Source organism: Ictalurus furcatus, chromosome 25 (genome assembly GCF_023375685.1).
Source record: "Ictalurus furcatus strain D&B chromosome 25, Billie_1.0, whole genome shotgun sequence".
Taxonomy (NCBI): domain Eukaryota; kingdom Metazoa; phylum Chordata; class Actinopteri; order Siluriformes; family Ictaluridae; genus Ictalurus; species Ictalurus furcatus.
The window spans coordinates 1,046,667-1,069,000 of NC_071279.1; the positions used below are offsets into that span (position 1 = coordinate 1,046,667).

Consider the following 22,334-nt stretch of genomic DNA (forward strand, 5'->3'; position numbering starts at 1 on the left):
CAGGTAAGGTACAGTCCTCTTTTTAGTTTGTGTCTTGTGGTTTGACCTCTATATTTCTGCACTTTTGTGGCTTGTGAGACCTTTACCCCTGCCCTGTGGAGGTTGTTGGTGATGTCACTGACTGTTGTTTTTGGGGTTTATCTTCACAGCTCTCACAATGATTCTGTCATCAGCTGTTGTTGATTTCCCTGGCCGACCCGTCCAGTGTCTGTTGCTCAGTACACCAGTATTTTCCTTCTTTTTCCAGAGCAATCCAAATGATTGTATTGGCTATGCCCAACATTTGTGCAACGTCTCCGATTTGATTTTCCCTCTTTTCTCAGCTTCAAAACGGCTCACTTTCTCCCATTGACAGCTCTCTGGTCTTCATGTCGGTTTATTCTTTTTAACAACAAACCAAGAGTTTTTGCTCGCTGATTCAGAGCTATTTATTGTATAAACACTCAATCTAACAGGACACACCTGGGTAACAAGAAACACCTGTCAGTATACTGTTGTATTCCGATATTTTTGCTCGTCCACAAATCGGGCAGTCTGATACAAAATGTGCTGTGTTCTATGTCGTTTAACACGTCTACATTATAAACACCAGGAAATAAAAGCTGAAATTCTAAACTCTCGTCTCATATCCATCTTTTGTTCTCAAACCCAAATGTCTACATTCAAAAACAAATGAATCGGCCTTGCCGTTCCGATAGTTTCAGAGGGGAACCAGCAAAAAAAAATAAAAAATATACAGAATAATCTCACTATATTAGTTTGGGTGTCTCATGTGGTTGACATAAACACATGATAATATTCTTGGTAATATGTTTTGGTATGAATTTTTATTCGATGTATCAATGAATAAAATAATAATATTTTTGCAAGATAATCATTAATCATCAGCCCTGATTTGTATAAGTTACAGTCCACTGTACAGTATTAGACTTCAGGTGAGGATGAGAAGAGATCACTCTTCAGTTTCTCACACGTCTCTTCAGTGCCCAGTCCTGTTAGTTTGACACAGGCCAGGTGCGACACAATCTGATGCAGGTCATCTCCCGAGCTTATCACTTCCTCTTGTTTCATCCAGGCCTGGTCTTACAGTGATTATCTCAGTGCGGAGACAAGAGAGGAAGAAAGGGAGTGCTTGTTTCCTGTCTGTTTGGATGGATGCCTGTGGCACACAGTCTTACTTTAAGTCTGTTGGTTGGGAGAAGGCTCCAGTTTTTTCAAATGCTTCTGTTTGGCTTTTCTCGGGTTAGAACGGAGAGATTTGTAATCATAATTACGATAAACCATTGTAAGAAAACCTGTACACCCAACTAAGATATAAAACATTACGTTAGCCTCTACCTCAGTATATAACCTTTGTGTATTTATCACACGTTGGGAGGAAAAAAACGGCCTTCGTCTGCGTATTAACGGCAGCCTGAGATCAAATTCTGCCCGAAAGAGTGTCTTCGCTTCCTCCATAAAACTCATTTCTGGACTCCGCAAAGATCTTGTGTGGCTCACACACCTCGCGTAGATCATTTTCATGTTGTTGGACTCGTACGAAACGCGAGTAGGATTCAAACAGTCTAAGAGCAAGGAAAATCCGTGTCTATCGATATTTTATTCTCGAAAACAATTCAAATGGCTCTTTATGACAATTTGTTGCCAAATTAAATGCGCTGTTGGTGTAAGTTCACAATCCACTGGGTATTGGTTCATAGTTTGGCTTGTAAGCAGGGTCGGGAGGGTTACTTTACAAATGTACTCCATTACAGTTAAAAAAGACTTCATAAAAAAATGTCATCAGTAACGTAATCCAAGTATCACGATATGAAAGTCATGTAATCCGATTCTTTTTTGGATTACTTCAAGGCCACAAGAGAAAAGCGAAAGATAAAATAAGTTGCATTTTCAGTTGAATTTGGGGAAACCACTTGAACCATTGGGTTAGGGATGGGGTTATTCATTGTGTTGTCTATTTCAGTTACTTTTGTTTGATTTGTTCATCGCAAACAGCTGAAATTCTGTACATTTTGACAATAAACCTGATTTGCAATGGGGGTCGAATAATTTGGATTGCAACTGTGTGTATATTACGATCCTTACTAAAAAAATAATAATGAATTAATGTTGCTAGTAATGTCTCAAGCTAGGGCAGATGTGTTGCTTTTGGCAGAAAATGAAACGAAATGCTAAAACTTGCGCTTGAGATTGAGATTGTAACACAATCGCGGACCCACACTCACCCGGCTCGTGGCTTGTTGTGTTTAGTACAGAACCTCTCGGTCTTCAGGAACACGTTGTTCCTCAGAGTCAAGGTCCCTTACGTTCCAGTTATGTGATCCTGAGTCCGGGCCAGTTCACTTTTCTCCAGAGGAAAACACGAATGTTTGTGTTGGTTCATGGAACTGTGCTGGGCCCAACGGGAACGCTTCTCTTTACAACAGTATCCATTCACAAGGGTATTGGATCTTTTTTTTCTTTTTTTAATTATTATTTATTTTTTTGCAGGTTTCTCATACAGGAAAACACTGTTCACTCTGTGCCCTTAGAGACTGTTCTTGAATGAACCATGCTTTAGGGTCAGTTTGGGATAAATTTGTCTTCATAATCGTTCCTATTCAGACAATGAAACTGCAGTTTATGAAGGTTGTTTGTGCTATACGCAAGCATTAAGCACTCCTAAGCCCTGAGCCACACCCTTTAATTACGTAGTTTCTTTGCACTTTTACACTATTTTGTTGTATATATAACCTGGATCTGGTTTTGACAGTACATCAGGAGAAGTATCACATGTTCAAACCAAAGCAAATCTCTGTTTTGCTACGATCTCAAGTTGCTAATACACGTCCCTCCATGTTGCAGAAACGTAAAGAATTTGACAGTGTGTAGTTCTTCTGTATTACTGTACTGTCTTGTTGATGATGAATGATGAGTGTCCAACTGGAGACAAACCTGCAGTGTTAGTTAAATTGCTATGGCTTTCCTATAAGACGATTTCATGCATTTCAGAATGGTCATCTCTCAGTATTAGTGTCGGGTAGGCAACCACTGATGGTGGAAAAGTCCACCTTGGGGATATATATATAATATACACTATTCAGTCTTTCCAGTAAAATGGCCTTGCACTCCTTCCAAGCCATTGTACAAGAAGGAGTTCTTGTTGCTTGTGAGCTCAACTCTGTGGTACATGTCTGCAAGATTCCTTCGGATGCTGCATACTTAAACACGGGGACGGCGGTTTCACATAACCACACAACGCTTAGGCCTTTATTTCGTACAGTAGCTTGTAAAGGAGTACGACACGCTGAGTTGCTGCTCATTTGGGTTCTTGACAGCTCAGCACATAGTATCCTGCTTTACTTGTATAAATCATCTGCCAGATATGAAACCAATATTTCTGTCTGTATATTTATGGTCCCTGTGTGTTGCGCTGATTGGCTTTTCGTTTCCAAATGAACATGGGAAAATAACTCGATGGTTTACAATGGCAAACTCGAGAGGCTATTGTGTGTGAAAATCCCAGGGGCTCAGCAGTTTCTGAAATACTCAGACACGGCCAAAGACACTAGGATCACTGAAAATGCCCCCCACCCCCACCCCCAATTCTCATGTTTGATGTGAACGTTAACCGAAGCTGTTGGCCGGTATCTGCATGGTTAGATAATTGCGTGAATGAGCAGGGGTATAGGTGTTCCTAACAAAGTGGCAGGCGAGTATATGACGTTGCTTGGTTGGTGCAAATAATGTTGAATCCCGTTATATTTCCCCTTTACAAATGTATGCCGTAGATACTGAAGTGCTTTTCCAAGCAATGTACTGAGTTACATTTTTGGGGGGTCAAGCACCATTGGCACCCTATAGTGATTGTATTTCTTCTTCTTCTACTTCTTCTTCTTCTCTTCTTCTTCTGCTTCTTATTCTACTTCTTCTTCTGCTCCTTATTCTTCTTCTTCTTCTTCTTCTTCTGCTTCTGCTTCTTCTGCTTCTGCTTCTACTTCTTCTCTTCTTCTTCTGCTTCTTATTCTACTTCTTCTTCTTCTTCTTCTTCTTCTTCTACTTCTTCTGCTTCTTATTCTTCTTCTTCTGCTTCTTATTCTTCTTCTTCTGCTTCTTATTCTACTTCTTCTGCTTCTACTTCTTCTCTTCTTCTTCTCTTCTTCTTCTGCTTCTTATTCTGCTTCTTATTCTTCTTCTTCTTCTTCTTCTTCTTCTTCTTCTTCTTCTGCTTCTTATTCTACTTCTCCTCTTATTCTTATTCTTCTACTTCTTCTGCTTCTTATTCTACTTCTTCTTCTGCTTCTTATTCTACTTCTCCTCTTATTCTTATTCTTCTTCTTCTTCTGCTTCTTATTCTACTTCTTCTTCTGCTTCTTATTCTACTTCTGCTTCCACTTCTGCTTCTTATTCTACTTCTTCTGCTTCTACTTCTTCTCTTCTTCTTCTGCTTCTTATTCTGCTTCTTATTCTTCTTCTTCTTCTTCTTCTTCTTCTTCTTCTTCTGCTTCTTATTCTACTTCTCCTCTTATTCTTATTCTTCTACTTCTTCTGCTTCTTATTCTACTTCTTCTTCTGCTTCTTATTCTACTTCTCCTCTTATTCTTATTCTTCTTCTTCTTCTGCTTCTTATTCTACTTCTTCTTCTGCTTCTTATTCTACTTCTGCTTCCACTTCTGCTTCTTATTCTACTTCTTCTGCTTCTACTTCTTCTTCTACTTCTTATTCTACTTCTGCTTCTTATTCTACTTCTTCTTCTGCTTCTTATTCTACTTCTTCTGCTTCTTCTTCTTCTTCTTCTGCTTCTTATTCTACTTCTTATTCTATTTCTTCTGCTTCTTTTTCTGCTTCTTATTCTACTTCTGCTTCTTATTCTACTTCTTCTTCTGCTTCTGCTTCTTCTTCTTCTTCTGCTTCTGCTTCTTCTTCTGCTTCTGCTTCTTCTTCTTCTTCTACTTCTTCTTCGTCTGCTTCTGCTTCTTTTTCTGCTTCTTATTCTACTTCTTCTGCTTCTGCTTCTTATTCTATTTCTTCTTCTTCTGCTTCTTCTTCTTCTGCTGCTTCTTCTTCTTCTTCTTATTCTACTTCTTCTTCGTCTGCTTCTGCTTCTTCTGCTTCTTCGTCTGCTTCTGCTTCTTCTTTTTATTCTGCTTCTTCTACTTCTGCTTCTTATCCTACCTCTTCTTCGTCGTCTTCTTCCTCCTCCTCTCTTCTGCTTCTTATTCTATTTCTTCTTCGTCTTCTTCTGCTTCTTCCTCTTCTTCTTCCTCATCTTCTTCTTATGCTTCTTCCTCCTCTTCTTCTTCCTCTTCTTATTGTTATACTTATTGTTCTTCTTCTTCCTCCTTTTCTGCTTCTTCTTCTTCCTCTTCTTCTTCCCCTTCTTCTACTTCTTCTTCTTGTCTTCTCTTATTATTATTATTATATTTTTATTCTTCTTGTTCTCCTTCTACTTCTTCTGCTTCTTATTCTTATTATTCTTCTTTTTATTCTTCCTCTTCTTCTTCTTCTTATTCCTCTTCTTATTCTTATAATAATAATAATAATAATAATAATAATAATAATAATAATAAATACTTCCACATGGGAGTCTATGGCAGTCCATAGAACACTTCATATGTCTTTATGCTTATATTAAGTGTTACAGTTGAATGACTTATTCTTCATTCTTCTGTTTATGTTGTAGGCGCTGGGAGAGTCTGAACTGGCAGACGTCCTGAAGCAGTTTCTGCCCCTTATGAAGTCCAGAAGTGGCACCGAGACCGGTTCAGAGTCGGGTTCGGCTGATTTCAGCTTGGACGAGCTGCTCCTGCTGTTGGTGTACGTGTACTCTCTGGCTCAGGAGACGCAAGCGAGTGGAAGGCAGGACGAGGAGAAGGTGGAGCGAGAGCTTATCGGGGCGCTGACACTTTTACTCACCCAGCAGACCACGCTGAGTCCTTTGGTGCAGGGTATTACAGGTACCGCTGTGTTCAAACTGTTCAAACTGGAAATGGGTGTGATGATGATGATGATGATGATGATGAAGATAAATGATGTCACCGTACACTTGTTTTTTTTTTGTCCCCTCAAAAGTCTATTTAATAGGATATAAAGGTACAAAAATACATAACATTTGATTTAGAACCATCTTCGGTGCACATCTTCTAAGTGCAAAGGGGTCATCACATCACATAAAAACACAACGGTTTTATCTGTATGGTCCTTTCCCACCTTCCCGAATGTTCAGTCAACATGGCTGAACTTGTAATTAATAAGAGTACAGGTCGTTTTGGATTTACCGCTTGGGTGTGGCGTTCACACCTGATTGAGCTGATGTGTTTTGTTTTGTTTTGTTTTTTTAAGAATAAATATATCCTTTGTATTTACTGAAATCAGTGCACTCTACACTGTTACCCATGGTGCCACACATTTGTAACTAGGTGGCCATTTTGATTTCATAGCTACAGACATGCTTAAAAAAAAAAAGAGCCCAATTCTTTCAACAGACTATGGTTCGATCCCAATTCTCCTCCTTAGGATAAACTGCAGCCTTCCATAACCTACGCTTTTCTTCAGTCACGTGGAACTGATTCGTGAATAACTCGAGGAACCTTGAAGAATCGTAACGTTTGTTTGGTTCACTCGGTTGATTGGAACGTCTATATAAACCACAAGTTGGCATGTGTACTACAGTGTTGCGGTCTTTTGCACATAGATGTAGTGAATCGAAATGGCAAAAAGTGCAACAAAAGTGTTGTTGTTTTTTGTGATGTCACATGAAAACAAAGGATGTCTAAGAAATAGAACATGAGAGGGAGTGTGCTATCATGGATATCATTATATCAGTTGTGGATTTGTTGCAGGTACGACCTTAAGTGGGACATAAGTACACAAAGAAAGCTCTTTGAAAACTTAAGTACAGCCATTGTGTTCACTAGGGCGCAGATCTAGACTACTTTGCATGCACTTTACCCCTGACAGCAGGCAGTGAGTCATGAACGAACGAACGAACGAACCGCTTTGCTACTTGCCAGTTCAGGTTTAAAAGGAATCACCTTCCAGCATGTTTATGAAATCGCTGAGTAACACGACACGAGCGAATCTCGACTCTACTTGAGATCAGCTGATTAGTGTTGTGTGTTTATAAGACAACTTAATGACTCGCAAGGCAAGTGTCTGCATTCACTCTTTTTCATTCTGTACGCAATCATCAAGCCTTGCGTTAAAGTGCACCTATTATGGTTTTTCAGATATTACCTTTCATGTAGTGTGTTATAGAGCTGTTTGTGAATGTAAAAAAGTCTGCAAAGTTTCAAAAATCAAAGCGAAGGACAAAAATTGACTTCTAAAACTGACTCCTAAAAGAAGGAAGCGATTCTGAACAGCTGAAACAAGTCGTTAGTGATTCCAGACTTTACTTCCTGTACTACCCTACGTAGGTTTGTAACAGAAAGCCCCACCTCTGGTCTTCATCTTCTGCTCGCTGACAGCGGTAGACCAATCACAACAGACTGGGACATCTGACCAATCAGAGCAGAGTATGCTCTCTGAAAGGAGGAGATTAGAGTGAATCATTTAGAACGGATCATTTAACGAGTCGTTTGTGACACTGGGATAAAAAAGGTAACGCTGCAGTTTAGATTATGAGCACGTTAAAGTGTTTTTGATCTTGGATACATGTAAGTGTGTAAATCTATTGTACGAGAGCTTTAAAACAAAATTCGGCACGTTTCAAAACCATAATAAGTGCGCTTTAAAGCTGTTATAGCAACTGTTACAAAACATACAAACTGCAACTCCACCACGCACCACAAAGTCATCTCTCAGGGTTCAGTTCCAGGATTTCTCACACTCAGTTTTCCCCTTGGTCTGTTTATTTTTACCAACTGATCATTCAAGTTGTTCTCCAAAAAAAAAGCAAAATTACATACTCTTCTGCCAGAGACCAAACCTTTTCCTACAACACTCATGCTAAATATGTGGACATCCTGACCGATATTTAATCACGCTTGGCTCCTCGAAAACACCACAGTCGCAGCTTGTAACTTTTTACCTTCCGAAAACACTTCCATTCAAGTGTACTTCAGAAAGGTCCACAGGACCACCTGTAGCGTCACGTCACCTCCGCTAGCCACAAACGCGGCCGCGTACAGTCGGCACACACGCCCAGTCCGTGTGCGCCACAACACCGAGAGAACAGCGCAGTATCCACCCAAACACGGAACAGATTCACTGGACTCCATCTCAGTACCGCAGCTGCACTGCCACGGCACGCATTACAGGAGACAGGGCGGAGCAGACGGAGGAAATGTTCGAGTAGAAAAGAAGGATGTCGAGAAATAGAGGTGGTGTCGAAGCACTCCGCAAACAGGAGGTGGATGTGAAAGGGTTAATGTGCGTCTGGGGTTGATACTGTACCTCTGTCTTCTATCTCACTGCATCCTGCTTTGTGAGTGACAGAAATACTTACTCACCTCCCTCACCACACTTCATCACTCTCTCTGCCTCACACACACACGCACACACACACACACACACACACACACACACACGACAGCATTCATCTAAAGCACAGGTGCGACTGCTATTCTCTTATTCTTTATTCTTTGTCTCCTTCTCCATCAGGTGAGGCTTGATTCGAAACACCTGATTCTGTGGTTTTTTTTTTTGTTTGTTTTTGTTTTAAAGGAAAACTGTGACCAAATTCTTAACACCACAATGCAGCCATTCATAGATCTAACCAACTAAAGGTTTGAGTTACTTGCAGTCTTTCTGCATGATTTATTAATTCATAGCAGAATTTCAGAGCATTAGGTGTGTGTGTGTGTGTGTTTCATTTCAAGGACATCTGAATCCGAAGAGAGCTAGATTCCTAACCTTGAGTCAGACCCAAACCGCAACATACCACGCCTGAGTGCACTGCGTGCGTGTGTGTGTGTGTGTGTGTGTGTGTGTGTGTGTGTGTGTGTGTGTGTGTGTGTGGTCTGTGTTCAGCTCTTGTCTGTTTTGCTCTCTTAACCAAAGTGCCGTTAAACGTACCTATTAGGCTTGGTGGAGCCTCCTGAAGGCCGGCCGTTAGCCTGGTGCTATCCGACATCCCATAATATCATTAAAACCCATTTTGACCCACATCCTATTATATATAGCTCTCGAAGCGGACGCGTTTTCCTCAGCTTTGATGTCTAAAATCTGTTTTCGATCACATTTAAAGGATACATTCGCGCTCCACAGAAAGACTCCGTTCCGACCTCTACATTTCTGACCTCATCCGCTGATGGAAATCAACATTACTAACATTACAAAGTTTACAATGGGAAAGGAACAGCACTCTCGTTTGGATGATCATCCTCATCCTCATCCTCATCTCTCTCTGCGTCTCGTCACCTGTGGTCAAAAGTCACAAGCCTCATCATCGATCACGAAATAGTGTTTTGTTTGGTTGTTTAAACGTATTTAAACGTTGCCTGCTGTCATCTATACAGAGCTCTTATCTGTAGGTGCTCTTATCTGTTTCCATGACGATTTGATTTAATGGTACCGGAGTGGGCTTGAGGGATACTGAATTTTCGTGAGTTTCCATTTAAAAACACTGCGATAAATGATTTAATCGTCCACGAAAAAAAAACCAAATATAGATAAGAAACCGAACATTTCCACCGATTTAAGGTTTAAGGAAAGCACAGGAGGAAGTAGTAATGTTAGGAACTGTGCACTTCGGCGAGGCCTGTAAGTCGCTGGCGAAGAGCACCAGCTTCTGTCTGAGCTTCGGCAGCTTTGTCTCCTCACAAAATATATAATACGGAGACATCAGGAGAGTCTTCTCACAAGATCAAAAAGCCTGCTGTAACACAGTCACACTACCGACGATTTGGAAACGCCAGTCAGCCTACAGCACCTGTCTTTGGACTGGGGAGGAAACCTGAGCGCTCAGAGGAAACCCTCGAAGCACGGGGAGAGCACACGAACTCCGCGCACACGGGGCGGAGGCGGGACTCGAACCCCCAACCCTGGAGGTTGCATTGTTGCGTTACGTTGTTAAACATTATGTTATGTTTTTTTTCGGCGTAGATGCAAGTCAAAATAACTTCTGAGAAAGTCTTTAAATGCCGTTTGCTTGTCATTTCAGCTCTCTGAGATTTGCCTTTTATGGAAATTTGTGGGCGTCACCAAATGCAAATCAGCTCTGCCGTGCACGCGGCTGGTACTTGGGTGATTGGCATTCATCAACGTGCGCACACGAGTATGAAGGAAATCAGCGTTTCTAAAAACGTTTGTAAATACTGGGCAAATGTTTGGTTCACTTTGACTTACGCAAACATTCACACGCCGCTTTACTGAAAGAGGCCTAACGTTAAACTGTTCATTCTGGACACTGAACTCTGTTCACCTGACAGAGTAACTTTTAGAATAACTTTCAGTCCTCTTCATTTTAGTCCTTTTATCATCTACTGCTGTACTCGGCTAAACGTAAGAGAGACATCACCTTCCCCTTCAGTACGTGCACCTTCACATCCACTTCATAATGTCTAATAACTCTATTCATCACCTTCACATCCACTTCATAATGTCTAATAACTCTATTCATCGCCTTCACATCCACTTCATAATGTCTAATAACTCTATTCATCGCCTTCACATCCACTTCATAATGTCTAATAACTCTATTCATCGCCTTCACATCCACTTCATAATGTCTAATAACTCTATTCATCGCCTTCACATCCACTTCATAATGTCTAATAACTCTATTCATCGCCTTCACATCCACTTCATAATGTCTAATAACTCTATTCATCGCCTTCACATCCACTTCATAATGTCTAATAACTCTATTCATCGCCTTCACATCCACTTCATAATGTCTAATAACTCTATTCATCGCCTTCACATCCACTTCATAATGTCTAATAACTCTATTCATCGCCTTCACATCCACTTCATAGTGTCTAATAACTCTATTCATCGCCTTCACATCCACTTCATAATGTCTAATAACTCTATTCATCGCCTTCACATCCACTTCATAATGTCTAATAACTCTATTCATCGCCTTCACATCCATTTCATAATGTCTAATAACTCTATTCATCACCTTCACATCCACTTCATAATGTCTAATAACTCTATTCATCACCTTCACATCCACTTCATAATGTCTAATAACTCTATTCATCACCTTCACATCCACTTCATAATGTCTAATAACTCTATTCATCGCCTTCATATCCATTTCATAATGTCTAATAACTCTATTCATCGCCTTCACATCCACTTCATAATGTCTAATAACTCTATTCATCGCCTTCACATCCACTTCATAATGTCTAATAACTCTATTCATCGCCTTCACATCCACTTCATAATGTCTAATAACTCTATTCATCGCCTTCACATCCACTTCATAATGTCTAATAACTCTATTCATCGCCTTCACATCCACTTCATAATGTCTAATAACTCTATTCATCGCCTTCACATCCACTTCATAATGTCTAATAACTCTATTCATCGCCTTCATATCCATTTCATAATGTCTAATAACTCTATTCATCGCCTTCACATCCACTTCATAATGTCTAATAACTCTATTCATCGCCTTCACATCCACTTCATAATGTCTAATAACTCTATTCATCGCCTTCACATCCACTTCATAATGTCTAATAACTCTATTCATCGCCTTCATATCCATTTCATAATGTCTAATAACTCTATTCATCACCTTCACATCCACTTCATAATGTCTAATAACTCTATTCATCGCCTTCACATCCACTTCATAATGTCTAATAACTCTATTCATCGCCTTCACATCCACTTCATAATGTCTAATAACTCTATTCATCGCCTTCACATCCATTTCATAGTGTCTAATAACTCTATTCATCGCCTTCACATCCACTTCATAGTGTCTAATAACTCTATTCATCGCCTTCACATCCACTTCATAGTGTCTAATAACTCTATTCATCGCCTTCACATCCACTTCATAATGTCTAATAACTCTATTCATCGCCTTCATATCCATTTCATAATGTCTAATAACTCTATTCATCGCCTTCATATCCATTTCATAATGTCTAATAACTCTATTCATCGCCTTCACATCCACTTCATAATGTCTAATAACTCTATTCATCGCCTTCACATCCACTTCATAATGTCTAATAACTCTATTCATCGCCTTCACATCCACTTCATAATGTCTAATAACTCTATTCATCGCCTTCACATCCACTTCATAATGTCTAATAACTCTATTCATCGCCTTCACATCCACTTCATAATGTCTAATAACTCTATTCATCGCCTTCACATCCACTTCATAATGTCTAATAACTCTATTCATCGCCTTCACATCCACTTCATAATGTCTAATAACTCTATTCATCGCCTTCACATCCACTTCATAATGTCTAATAACTCTATTCATCGCCTTCATATCCACTTCATAATGTCTAATAACTCTATTCATCGCCTTCATATCCACTTCATAATGTCTAATAACTCTATTCATCGCCTTCACATCCACTTCATAATGTCTAATAACTCTATTCATCGCCTTCATATCCATTTCATAATGTCTAATAACTCTATTCATCGCCTTCACATCCACTTCATAATGTCTAATAACTCTATTCATCGCCTTCACATCCACTTCATAATGTCTAATAACTCTATTCATCGCCTTCACATCCACTTCATAATGTCTAATAACTCTATTCATCGCCTTCACATCCACTTCATAATGTCTAATAACTCTATTCATCGCCTTCACATCCACTTCATAATGTCTAATAACTCTATTCATCGCCTTCACATCCATTTCATAATGTCTAATAACTCTATTCATCACCTTCACATCCACTTCATAATGTCTAATAACTCTATTCATCACCTTCACATCCACTTCATAATGTCTAATAACTCTATTCATCACCTTCACATCCACTTCATAATGTCTAATAACTCTATTCATCGCCTTCATATCCATTTCATAATGTCTAATAACTCTATTCATCGCCTTCACATCCACTTCATAATGTCTAATAACTCTATTCATCGCCTTCACATCCACTTCATAATGTCTAATAACTCTATTCATCGCCTTCACATCCACTTCATAATGTCTAATAACTCTATTCATCGCCTTCACATCCACTTCATAATGTCTAATAACTCTATTCATCGCCTTCACATCCACTTCATAATGTCTAATAACTCTATTCATCGCCTTCACATCCACTTCATAATGTCTAATAACTCTATTCATCGCCTTCATATCCACTTCATAATGTCTAATAACTGTATTCATCGCCTTCATATCCATTTCATAATGTCTAATAACTCTATTCATCGCCTTCACATCCACTTCATAATGTCTAATAACTCTATTCATCGCCTTCACATCCACTTCATAATGTCTAATAACTCTATTCATCGCCTTCACATCCACTTCATAATGTCTAATAACTCTATTCATCGCCTTCATATCCACTTCATAATGTCTAATAACTCTATTCATCACGTTCATATCCACTTTATAATGCCTAATAACTCTATTCATCGCCTCTGTGTTGGAAGGTTCTGTGTGTGATGGGGTTTCAAAGTTTTCACATTCCAAAAACAATTTCCGTCTTCCATTTGAAGAGAAAGAAAGAATGAAAGAAAGAAAGAAAGACAGGACGTGTATGAGAGTATGTGTGAAGTGTGTACATGACTGGCTAGAAGATAGAACTTTATAAAATCCTCCTTGTTTATCTGTGAGGTTGAAGATAGAACTTTTATTTAAGAATGAAATAACTCCAGACAGAACTTTATAACGTGAGGTCAGGAGTGTTTATCTTTAATAAAATGATGTGGCGTGTTTCTGGCACTAACGCGCTTGTTCTCTTTCCTGTTTCTTGTTGCAGTGTGTAAGACTCAGGTAGCGCATGGTGTGAACTCTCATGAGGTAAGAGAGAGCGAGAGAGAGAGAGAGAGAGAGAGAGAGAGAGAGAGAGAGTGTGTGTGTGTGTCTGTGTGTGTGTGTGTGTGTGTGTTGTAATTACACTCCTCGTTAATGTTCAGTCTTACGTAATTGAGCACATGTTCATATTGTCTGATGATTGCGTGATCATCCTCTTGCAGAACACACTGACTCACCTCAGCTCACTGTGGTCATTTACACAGCAGGCTGAAAGCTTGTATAGCACTGAAAGGAAAAAAGTAAAGAGAAAGAAGCACAGAATAAATTAAAGAAAGAAAGATAGAATGAAATGAAGGAGAAATTATCAAAGTTAAAAGACTTCATAGTCAGGGTGCACAAACTTGTGCACGGTACAACTGCTTTGAATACTTTGTGGATTATTATAATTTGTGATCATTATCATTAATGAATATGTGTGTGTGTGTGTGTGTGTGTGTGTGTGTGTTCTCTAGTTTATCATTTAGCTGATGTCTCAGCTAAAGAGTGAGTAATGAATCAGTAATGAGTCAGTGATGAGTCGATTGTGCAGTTGACTCCTAGAATAAATGTGTTGACTCTGTGGGATGTTCCAGATGAATGAGTTACTCCTGACTGGTGGAATGATTGCAGGTGAACTGATGGTCAGGTGTGTTTATGAGAACACACACACACACACACACACACACAGAGTTTACAGGCGTCATAAACACACACTGAGCTCATAGCTTAGCGTCGTTATCTCAGACCAGGGCCGCACCTCAGTACAGATACGGCTAACTTCCTGTGTGTGTGTTACCTGAGAGCATTCATTGAGTTAATGTTTACCCTGAGGAGATCACACTGTGTGTGTGTGTGTGTGTGTTCTGTAGATGGCCATCATCTTCAGTGAGGAAGACCTGAAGGATATCACACCCCCCTGTGTGGTACAGAGCTTCATCAACCACAACGCCATGCTCTACAAGGTGTTCGTTGTGGGTGAGGCGTACAGCGTGGTGGAGAGACCCTCCATTAGGAACTTCCCCTCTGGACCTACAGGTAAGACCACTTCCTGTTAGTTAACTTCCTGTTAGATAACTTCCTGTTACACTCAGCATTAAAGGTGCAATCACTTTCTTCCATTGTTTTGTTTTGTTTTCTCTTTCTTTGTGTTCTCCCTATGTTCATCTCACGTTCTCCCAGTTTTTGTCTTCTCTTTCTTCTTCTTTTCTTGCATCCCCTCTCATTCTTTCTTTTTCTTTCATTTCCTCCTTTCTTGTCTCCTTCCTTTCTTTCTCATTCTTTCTTTACATCTTTTGCTGTTTCTATGGTTGATCTGTGAAAATGTTTTTTTTTTTTTGAAAAATAAAAATGTTAGAAGGTTTTATTTGTAGTTGCTGAGGTTAAAGGTCAGGGGTTAAAGGTCAGGGATATACAGGTGTGTCAGGGTGCAGTACAGAGGGATCAGTGAGCACTGAAACACCGGAGAACACGCACCACTATGAAAGACATCTGAACGAGGACTCTCTTCACAGAGCACGTACACGTCTCCTTATACACACACTTTATCTCGGGCGTGTTGAAGAACCCGTGTGTGTGTAAAGGAAGTGGAACTCGAGGGTAAAGTCACTTCAGATCTCCGGTTCCTCGTCTCTGTTTAACGCTCCTGGGTGTGTGGAACCCTGAGTGCTGTGTCTGGAAGTGTTTTGTGTTCCGCATCCCACAGGAACGCAAACAGCTTTTCTTTAATTGTAGAATATCTTAGTAAACTCCGCCCCCTGCTGGCTGCTGGCCAATCACATTTATTTCAGCAGTGTGATATCATAATGCTCATGTTTATTAATGAAGGCACTGTTAGTTACAAAGTGTGTGTGTGTGTGTGTGTGTGTGTGTGTGTGTGTGTGTGTGTGTGTGTGTGTGTGTGTGTCCTACAGACAGAAGAGCGATATCCTTTAACAGTCATCACGTGTCCAAGCCCGAGTCATCATCAGACCTCACCTCTGTGAGTCAATCTCTGCATCTCAGCTTTCTCGTAACCTGAGTGTGTTACAGTTCCTCCTCTTTTCTTTCTTTCTTTCTTCAATAGTGTGTGCTTTCTCATGTTCTCTCTGTGTTCTCTCCATGTCCTCCTAATGTTCTCCTAATGTTTTCTAAATGTTCTCCTCGTGTTCTCCTAATGTTCTCCTAATGTTTTCTAAATGTTCTCCTCATGTTCTCTCTGTGTTCTCCACGTGTTCTCTAAATGTTCTCCTCGTGTTCTCCTAATGTTTTCTAAATGTTCTCCTCATGTTCTCTCTGTGTTCTCCTCATGTTCTCTAAATGTTCTCCTCGTGTTCTCCTAATGTTCTCTCTGTGTTCTCCTCATGTTCTGCCCGTGTTCTCCACCTGTTCTCCCTGTGTTCTCCTTGTGTTCTCACCGTGTTTATGTTTCCATGTCACTTGTTCCCTTGTGTCTTCATTAGCGGGAGAACCTGGAGGGTCAGAGCAGGACGCCTAGTGACGATGTCATCCAGAAGATTTCCAGATGTTTGAGACAGACTCTTGGTGTGTCGCTGTTTGGGATTGACATCATCATCAACAACCAGACAGGACAGCACGCCGTCATCGACATCAACGCCTTTCCAGGTGGGAAAATAGTACGGTTAGAGTTTAAAGCAAAACAAAACAAAACAAGAAAGTGGTGACACACCTGGCCCCGCCCACCCGGTTACAGTTGCTATGTCTGTCCAGGATGTAAACTATAATGTTTTCAGAGGCAACTGAAGAAAATATTCATTCATCCGGGAAAAAAAAAACTTTTCAAACTGATCCAAACATCAGTCAGGCTTTCTCTCTTTCTTCTTCAAACGATTCACTGAACAAGAGAGGGAATCATGGTCATGAATTAGAGATTCACCGAGTCACTGAGATTCACTGAGTCAAATACTAATCTATGGATAACAGAAGAATGAATCTCAGTCATGATCAAAAGATTTAAAGAGTCAAACTCTCTGTGAACTACAGAGGAATGGTCATGATGGAGAGATTCACGGAGTCAAAAACACGGACAAGTAAAAGTCTATGTAACGTTGGTTAGATAATCATGAAGTTGGTTATGGATCTGTGTGGAAGTGTAGTGCTGGCTGCTCATCAGCAGCAATTGACTGAAAAGGAATAATTCAGTCCATGGCAGTGTTCGGTACTGATTCATTTACCTTAGTGACTCCTTCAAAAAGAACCGACTCACTCACAAATGACACATCTCTAAGAATCAGATCTGTGGTGTCCCAGTGCAGTTCACTGCAAAAACAAAATAACAACAATCATTTTAGCAAGTGATAATATCTTGAATCTAGTCAGATTTATCTGCTAATTCCTATTATAAGATTACAATAAACCAAACATAAGATTATTAAATCTATTTTTCGACATATTTGACTATTTTTGAGCTTTAAATGTTCTTAATCCATGCGCAGATACTTTTGCTTCTTTCTAAAAATGATCGCTTAGCAAAACAATTAGCAAAATTATCTGCCAAGACTGTTTCAAGCTTGAAATGAGTGAAAATGTCTAGAAATAGGTTTCATAATCTCAGATGTAATCTTCTATCTTCTAAATCTTCTCGATTCAAGATATTTGAATGAACTTGTCATTTTTTTTGCAGTTCTCCCTGTGGACCACACGGGGTCAGTATGGAGTCAGACAGGAAGCTGGCTATCATTGTGGTGTTTCACTTAAAAATCCTGCCATGTTCATGTTTTATGAAGGTTTGCTCGGTTTATTTTACACTACAGAAGGATGTAGCAGGTCCAGATCAGTCCTGCTTCCTGATTTGCATTCTGGATTTTGAAGTAGAGACTTGTATAGCAATATTTACTCAGAAGTGAACCTGGAAGAATTTAGAGCTAATAGTTGATCTGCGAAGAATCAGGTAGCGAACCTACAGTTAAAAACTGAAATGTGTCCAAATATACATATTCACATCAATTACTCTTTTATAAAGTGTGTTTATTATTATTCTTGATTCATTCTCACCATGTATTTACATTTACTTACAACTACACAAAGTCTCAGGTGCACAAACGAAACATTCTCCCTTTCCCACGGTGCTCGTTTCAATATTTCCTTAAATACACAGTTATATAATGATTCAATATTATAGTTGCTGTAGTGTAAAGAATCTCGAGTGAATATTCAGAGCATCTGTAGCTACACAAAGTTATATTTATCAGCTGGTGTGTTGGTGAGTCATGATACAGGAGACCTGCTGTTGCTGTAGTGATGGTGTGTGTGTGTGTGTGTGTGTGTGTGTGTGTTTTCTCTCAGGTTTTTGTAGCTTAGTAGTGAGGCAACACCTCCCTTGTTTCATAAAAGATGCACTAAAGGACGTTACAGCTGTTACTCAACTCGTCTGTGGGAAGTCCAGCAGATTTCCAGAACCTTCTTTTTCAAATGTTAAAAAGAGTAAAGTATGATAGAATATCTGTTCGCTAAAAAGGGGATTAGTGGTTAGCACGTTCGCCTCACACCTCCAGGGTCGGGGTTCGATTCCCACCGTGGCCCTGTGTGTGTGGAGTTTGCATGTTCTCCCCGTGCTGTGGGGGTTTCCTCCGGGTACTCCGGTTTCCTCCCCCAGTACAAACACATGCATGGTAGTCTGATTGGTGTGTCTAAAGTGTCCGTAGTGTATGAATGGGTGTGTGAGTGTGTATGTGATTGTGTGCCCTGCGATGGATTGGCACCCTGTCCAGGGTGTACCCCGCCTCGTGCCCCATGCTCCCTGGGATAGACTCCAGGTCCCCCGTGACCCTGTAGGATAAGCGCTATAGAAGATGGATGGATGTTAGCTAAAAATATGAAGTGATACACAGGTAATGAACACACCTGGACAGAATCAGACCCCAGTATTCTAGCTATTTTGTGTGGGCGGGGCTATTCTGAAAGTCAATGACGTCACGCGACCCGATTCGTATATGAACGTGAATCAGTGATACGCTTATTTCAGCTACGGCTTTACTCCAGCCTCAGACTTCTCTCCCGCTGTCTCAGACACGTTCTGTGTGCAAGTGAAACATTTAATACATAAAGTTTCCTTTTCAGGGTGTAAAATTACATCCAGTTCTGCTGTTTTTCTCTGACACGCCCACGTTACTCTGATTACACGGTGTGCTAGTGTATAGCTGGAATGAAACTGACATAAGAATATATACAGTACTTTCTTTGTATTCACTATAAAGCCAATAAAAATCTCGTGCATATTTTAAACGCTAAGGTAAAGAGTGATTCTGCGATCGCGGTCAGAGTTAGCAATAAATCAATAAATAAAACGGAGTAAATTAAATCAGAATGTAAAAGCATCACAATAAAGAAAAATTTATTTGTGCAATTAGTCATTTAAGTTCGGTCTGTAATTTGGGTCACATGGTTCTACATGACCTCAACCGTCGATGTCCAAATAAAGAAGAGAATAATTAGAGCACACCTGTGTTTAAAATGTCTTTTGTCTTTACGTACATATCCAGTCACAGGGAGTAGAAAATCTGAGAGTTTTTAAGCAAAATAAAATCATCAGCCTATCAGAACGGTTCTGGGGACGCGCAGGAAGTGATGTCACGCACCTACAGTACGCAACTATATACAGTATGTTGTAGTAGTGCTAAATAATTCACCTGTTTGGTTCCTCCAGGTTATGAAGGAGTCCCGACGTTCTTCGATGACCTGCTGACTCACCTGACCAGCATCCTGCAGGGCCACGCCCCCCTCCGAGCCAACGGCGTGAGCCAGCTGCCCTGCGGTATGCTGGGAAACGAGAGCGTTGGCTGGAAGATGGACAGCGAGGTGATGAAGAAGGGTTCTCATCAGACTCTGAACTGCTGCAACGCTGAACTGGGTTCCGCCTACCATCAGCACCGGCGTTCTCCGCTCGCAGCCCACGCCTCCACGCAGTGACCCTGTTTAACCCCTTCCTGACCACTCGCATCACTTCCTGTAGTGCCTGCACACGTCTAATGACCAAAGACATGCTGATTTATTTTTGTGTGTGTGTGTGTGTGTGTGTGTGTGTGTGTGTGTGTGTGTGTTAAGGTCGAAGAGGAAAAGAACAAATCAACATCCTAGCCAAGTGATTCAGCTGCTCTGCTTTTTCAGGAACTGGACTTTGTTTACTGTACCGTGCCTTCAGGATGTGTGAGAGATCATTTTAAAGAGAGAGAGGCGGATAAAGACGAGGGGATTGTATCAATTTAGGCAAAACAGCTGCTTGAGGAGCGCACAGCTCTTTCTCCTCTTTGTGCCTAGGTTACAAGTCAGGACAGAAAATTGTTTTCACACCTTTTTGGAAAAAACAACAACAACAACAACGACGACGACAGCTCACATGATGCACCCACTGTAACCATGACAACGCTCCCACTAGCTAGACTCCTAGTTAGTATAGGCTAACTAGCCATTCATTACTGTTGTAACAGTAATAATAATAAAAATTAGATTTCATTTTCGGTCGTTATTGGACCGCGGGTGAGGAGGAGGAAGCGTGTCCGAGCGCTGTATCTGGAGACAGGAAGCTGCTTGTGCGAATGCTGTATAGTCAAAACTGCTGAGTAACAGCAACTCGTCGTTCATGTTTCTCCTCATCGCGCAGTCGACGTTTATAAATAAACTCAAATAAAATAAAACACTCGAACGCAACAAACCTACAAGAAAACCTCCCGCTGATACAAACACTTCCCTTACGACTCGGCTGCTAGTGACGTTTTATTTATCTTTAGCTCGTCTGAACTAGAGTGACGTGTATTTAAAGATGAAGCACGCAAACGTTACCTCACGACGCAGATTCTCAAACGTGCGACTTTTCTGCCGCTTCAGCAGCTGGAGCAGGATCTTACGTCTCAACGTGATCTCCACATGTTCCCCACTGTCACGACTCTGATCTCATCAGAATCGCCGATTTTAGCGTGAAGCGTGTACGAGTCGACGGTTTCTGCCGCCTTCGATTTGTACTCGCGGTGTATTTACAGTAGCGGTAGGGCTCGGCGTCGGCCGCCTAGAGTTCCACAAGCACGAGGACATCTGATCTGTGGACTCGACCAACCAGACAGTCGAACACACCCCTCTGTGACGCGCGGCGTTAGCACTGTTGGTTTAAGATGTGCACTTTGCTAGCTGTTTCATTTTCTGAGGTAAAAACGGATATTAATGAAAATTCAAAACCTTTCCGCAAACCACACGAACACGAGCGCTGGAGCCGAGATTAGTGAGAGATTAGCGACTCCACAGCAGCAGCGATATGAATTAGCAGCTAGCAGCAGGTGATGATGATGATGATGATGATAAACCCTCAGTGGTAGCACCTACCTTCAGCGTGTCCTTAAAGAGACACGCTTTATTGAATAAAGGAGGTGTAGGAAAGCTCTTTACTTACTTTAATAACGATGTTTACGTTGTGCCAATTTTGTACGTCCTTTAAATGAAATGTTTTCTACTGGACTGGATCATTTCCTGAGTCCTTGTCCTTACTAACTGCCTGGTTCTAGTCACTCCGGTTTAAATTAGGATACTAGTTCGTCTACGGTCTAGGCCACACCCACTTTGGGCTTAACTCCAGATACAGATATGGATATTGGGAGCACTTGACAGAGACAGATCCACTGCGTGGCACTGTGTTACACCGCTACTATATACAGTATACAGAAATATGATTGAAATCAACTCAGTATGAATTATCTTCATTTGCACGAAAGGTTTGGGTGATAATCTGTGTGTGTGTGTGTGTGTGTGTGTGTGTGTGTGTGTGTGGCGGTGTGGACAATCAGAACCACCTCTCACACCCTATCTTTATTCTTTTAAATATGGCTTTAAAAATGTAAATATGAAAATGGATATTTTCACTGTGGGGTTTTAAACACTGGTGTATAATTGAGTGTGTGTGAGTGTGTGTGTGTGATATTTGTACATACTGTAAACACTGTCTGTATTTGTGTATATGTTGTTGTGCCACATTTAAACTACAGAGACGACATGATGACGTCACGTTGTGTAGAAATGGAATAAAACGGGTGTGGAGAATAAACAAGGCCATTGTGAAGGTGTTAGTGGACAGTCCTGGGGGTTTGGTCTGTTAATTAATCAATTAATTAATTTTATTCACTGAACATATCGCATCCTTTCTTCCTTTCCTTCCGTCCTTCCTTCTGAAATTCACAATTTTCCCTTTTTATTCTCCCTGGTTTTTAGTTTTCATTTTACTTTCCTTTGTCCTTCACGTACACCTCTCTGCCAGGCCAGCAGAGGGCGCCATAACCTGAAGTTTTAACTTTTAAAATTGTTTTTGCTTATGCTGATTTCCGGTTTGCGCAGTATACAAAGCATGTGAATGTGACACTACATGGAAAGCCTTGCTGTGTGCTAGTCACTTGAGTAATTCCTGATTGTTATTCCGATTGATCTTTGCTTTCTGCCTTGGATATCCCCTTTG

At 40.6% G+C, this 22,334-nt stretch overlaps 3 protein-coding genes across 5 annotated transcripts in view; all 3 read left to right on the forward strand.

The window, feature by feature from the left end:
* LOC128600974 (sec1 family domain-containing protein 2-like) overlaps nucleotides 1–6,501 on the forward strand; it is an 82,512-nt gene extending 76,011 nt beyond the window's left edge. The window contains exon 5 of the mRNA XM_053613799.1: nucleotides 5,663–6,501. Within this exon, the coding sequence (XP_053469774.1) occupies nucleotides 5,663–6,070 (408 nt within the window). The 3' untranslated portion in view covers nucleotides 6,071–6,501. The remainder of the gene's footprint in view (nucleotides 1–5,662) is intronic.
* Nucleotides 1–22,334, forward strand: part of gmds (GDP-mannose 4,6-dehydratase) — a 300,682-nt gene that overhangs the window by 187,894 nt on the left and 90,454 nt on the right. The window lies entirely within an intron of this gene.
* On the forward strand, nucleotides 6,786–21,961 carry LOC128601157 (inositol-tetrakisphosphate 1-kinase-like). Its single transcript, XM_053614140.1, has 7 exons — nucleotides 6,786–6,821; nucleotides 10,392–10,452; nucleotides 13,872–13,912; nucleotides 14,776–14,941; nucleotides 15,817–15,884; nucleotides 16,345–16,507; nucleotides 19,548–21,961. The coding sequence occupies exons 1-7, from the start codon at nucleotides 6,786–6,788 to the stop codon at nucleotides 19,808–19,810; spliced, it is 798 nt and encodes a 265-aa protein (XP_053470115.1). The 3' UTR covers nucleotides 19,811–21,961.

Excerpts from the sequence above, each read along its gene's own strand:
- LOC128601157 (XM_053614140.1), top strand. The coding sequence starts at position 6,786 with ATGGATATCATTATATCAGTTGTGGATTTGTTGCAG. Across the intron at positions 14,942-15,816 it reads CTTCCCCTCTGGACCTACAG|ACAGAAGAGCGATATCCTTT; the intron begins GTAAGACCACTT and ends TGTGTCCTACAG. Across the intron at positions 16,508-19,547 it reads CGACATCAACGCCTTTCCAG|GTTATGAAGGAGTCCCGACG; the intron begins GTGGGAAAATAG and ends TGGTTCCTCCAG.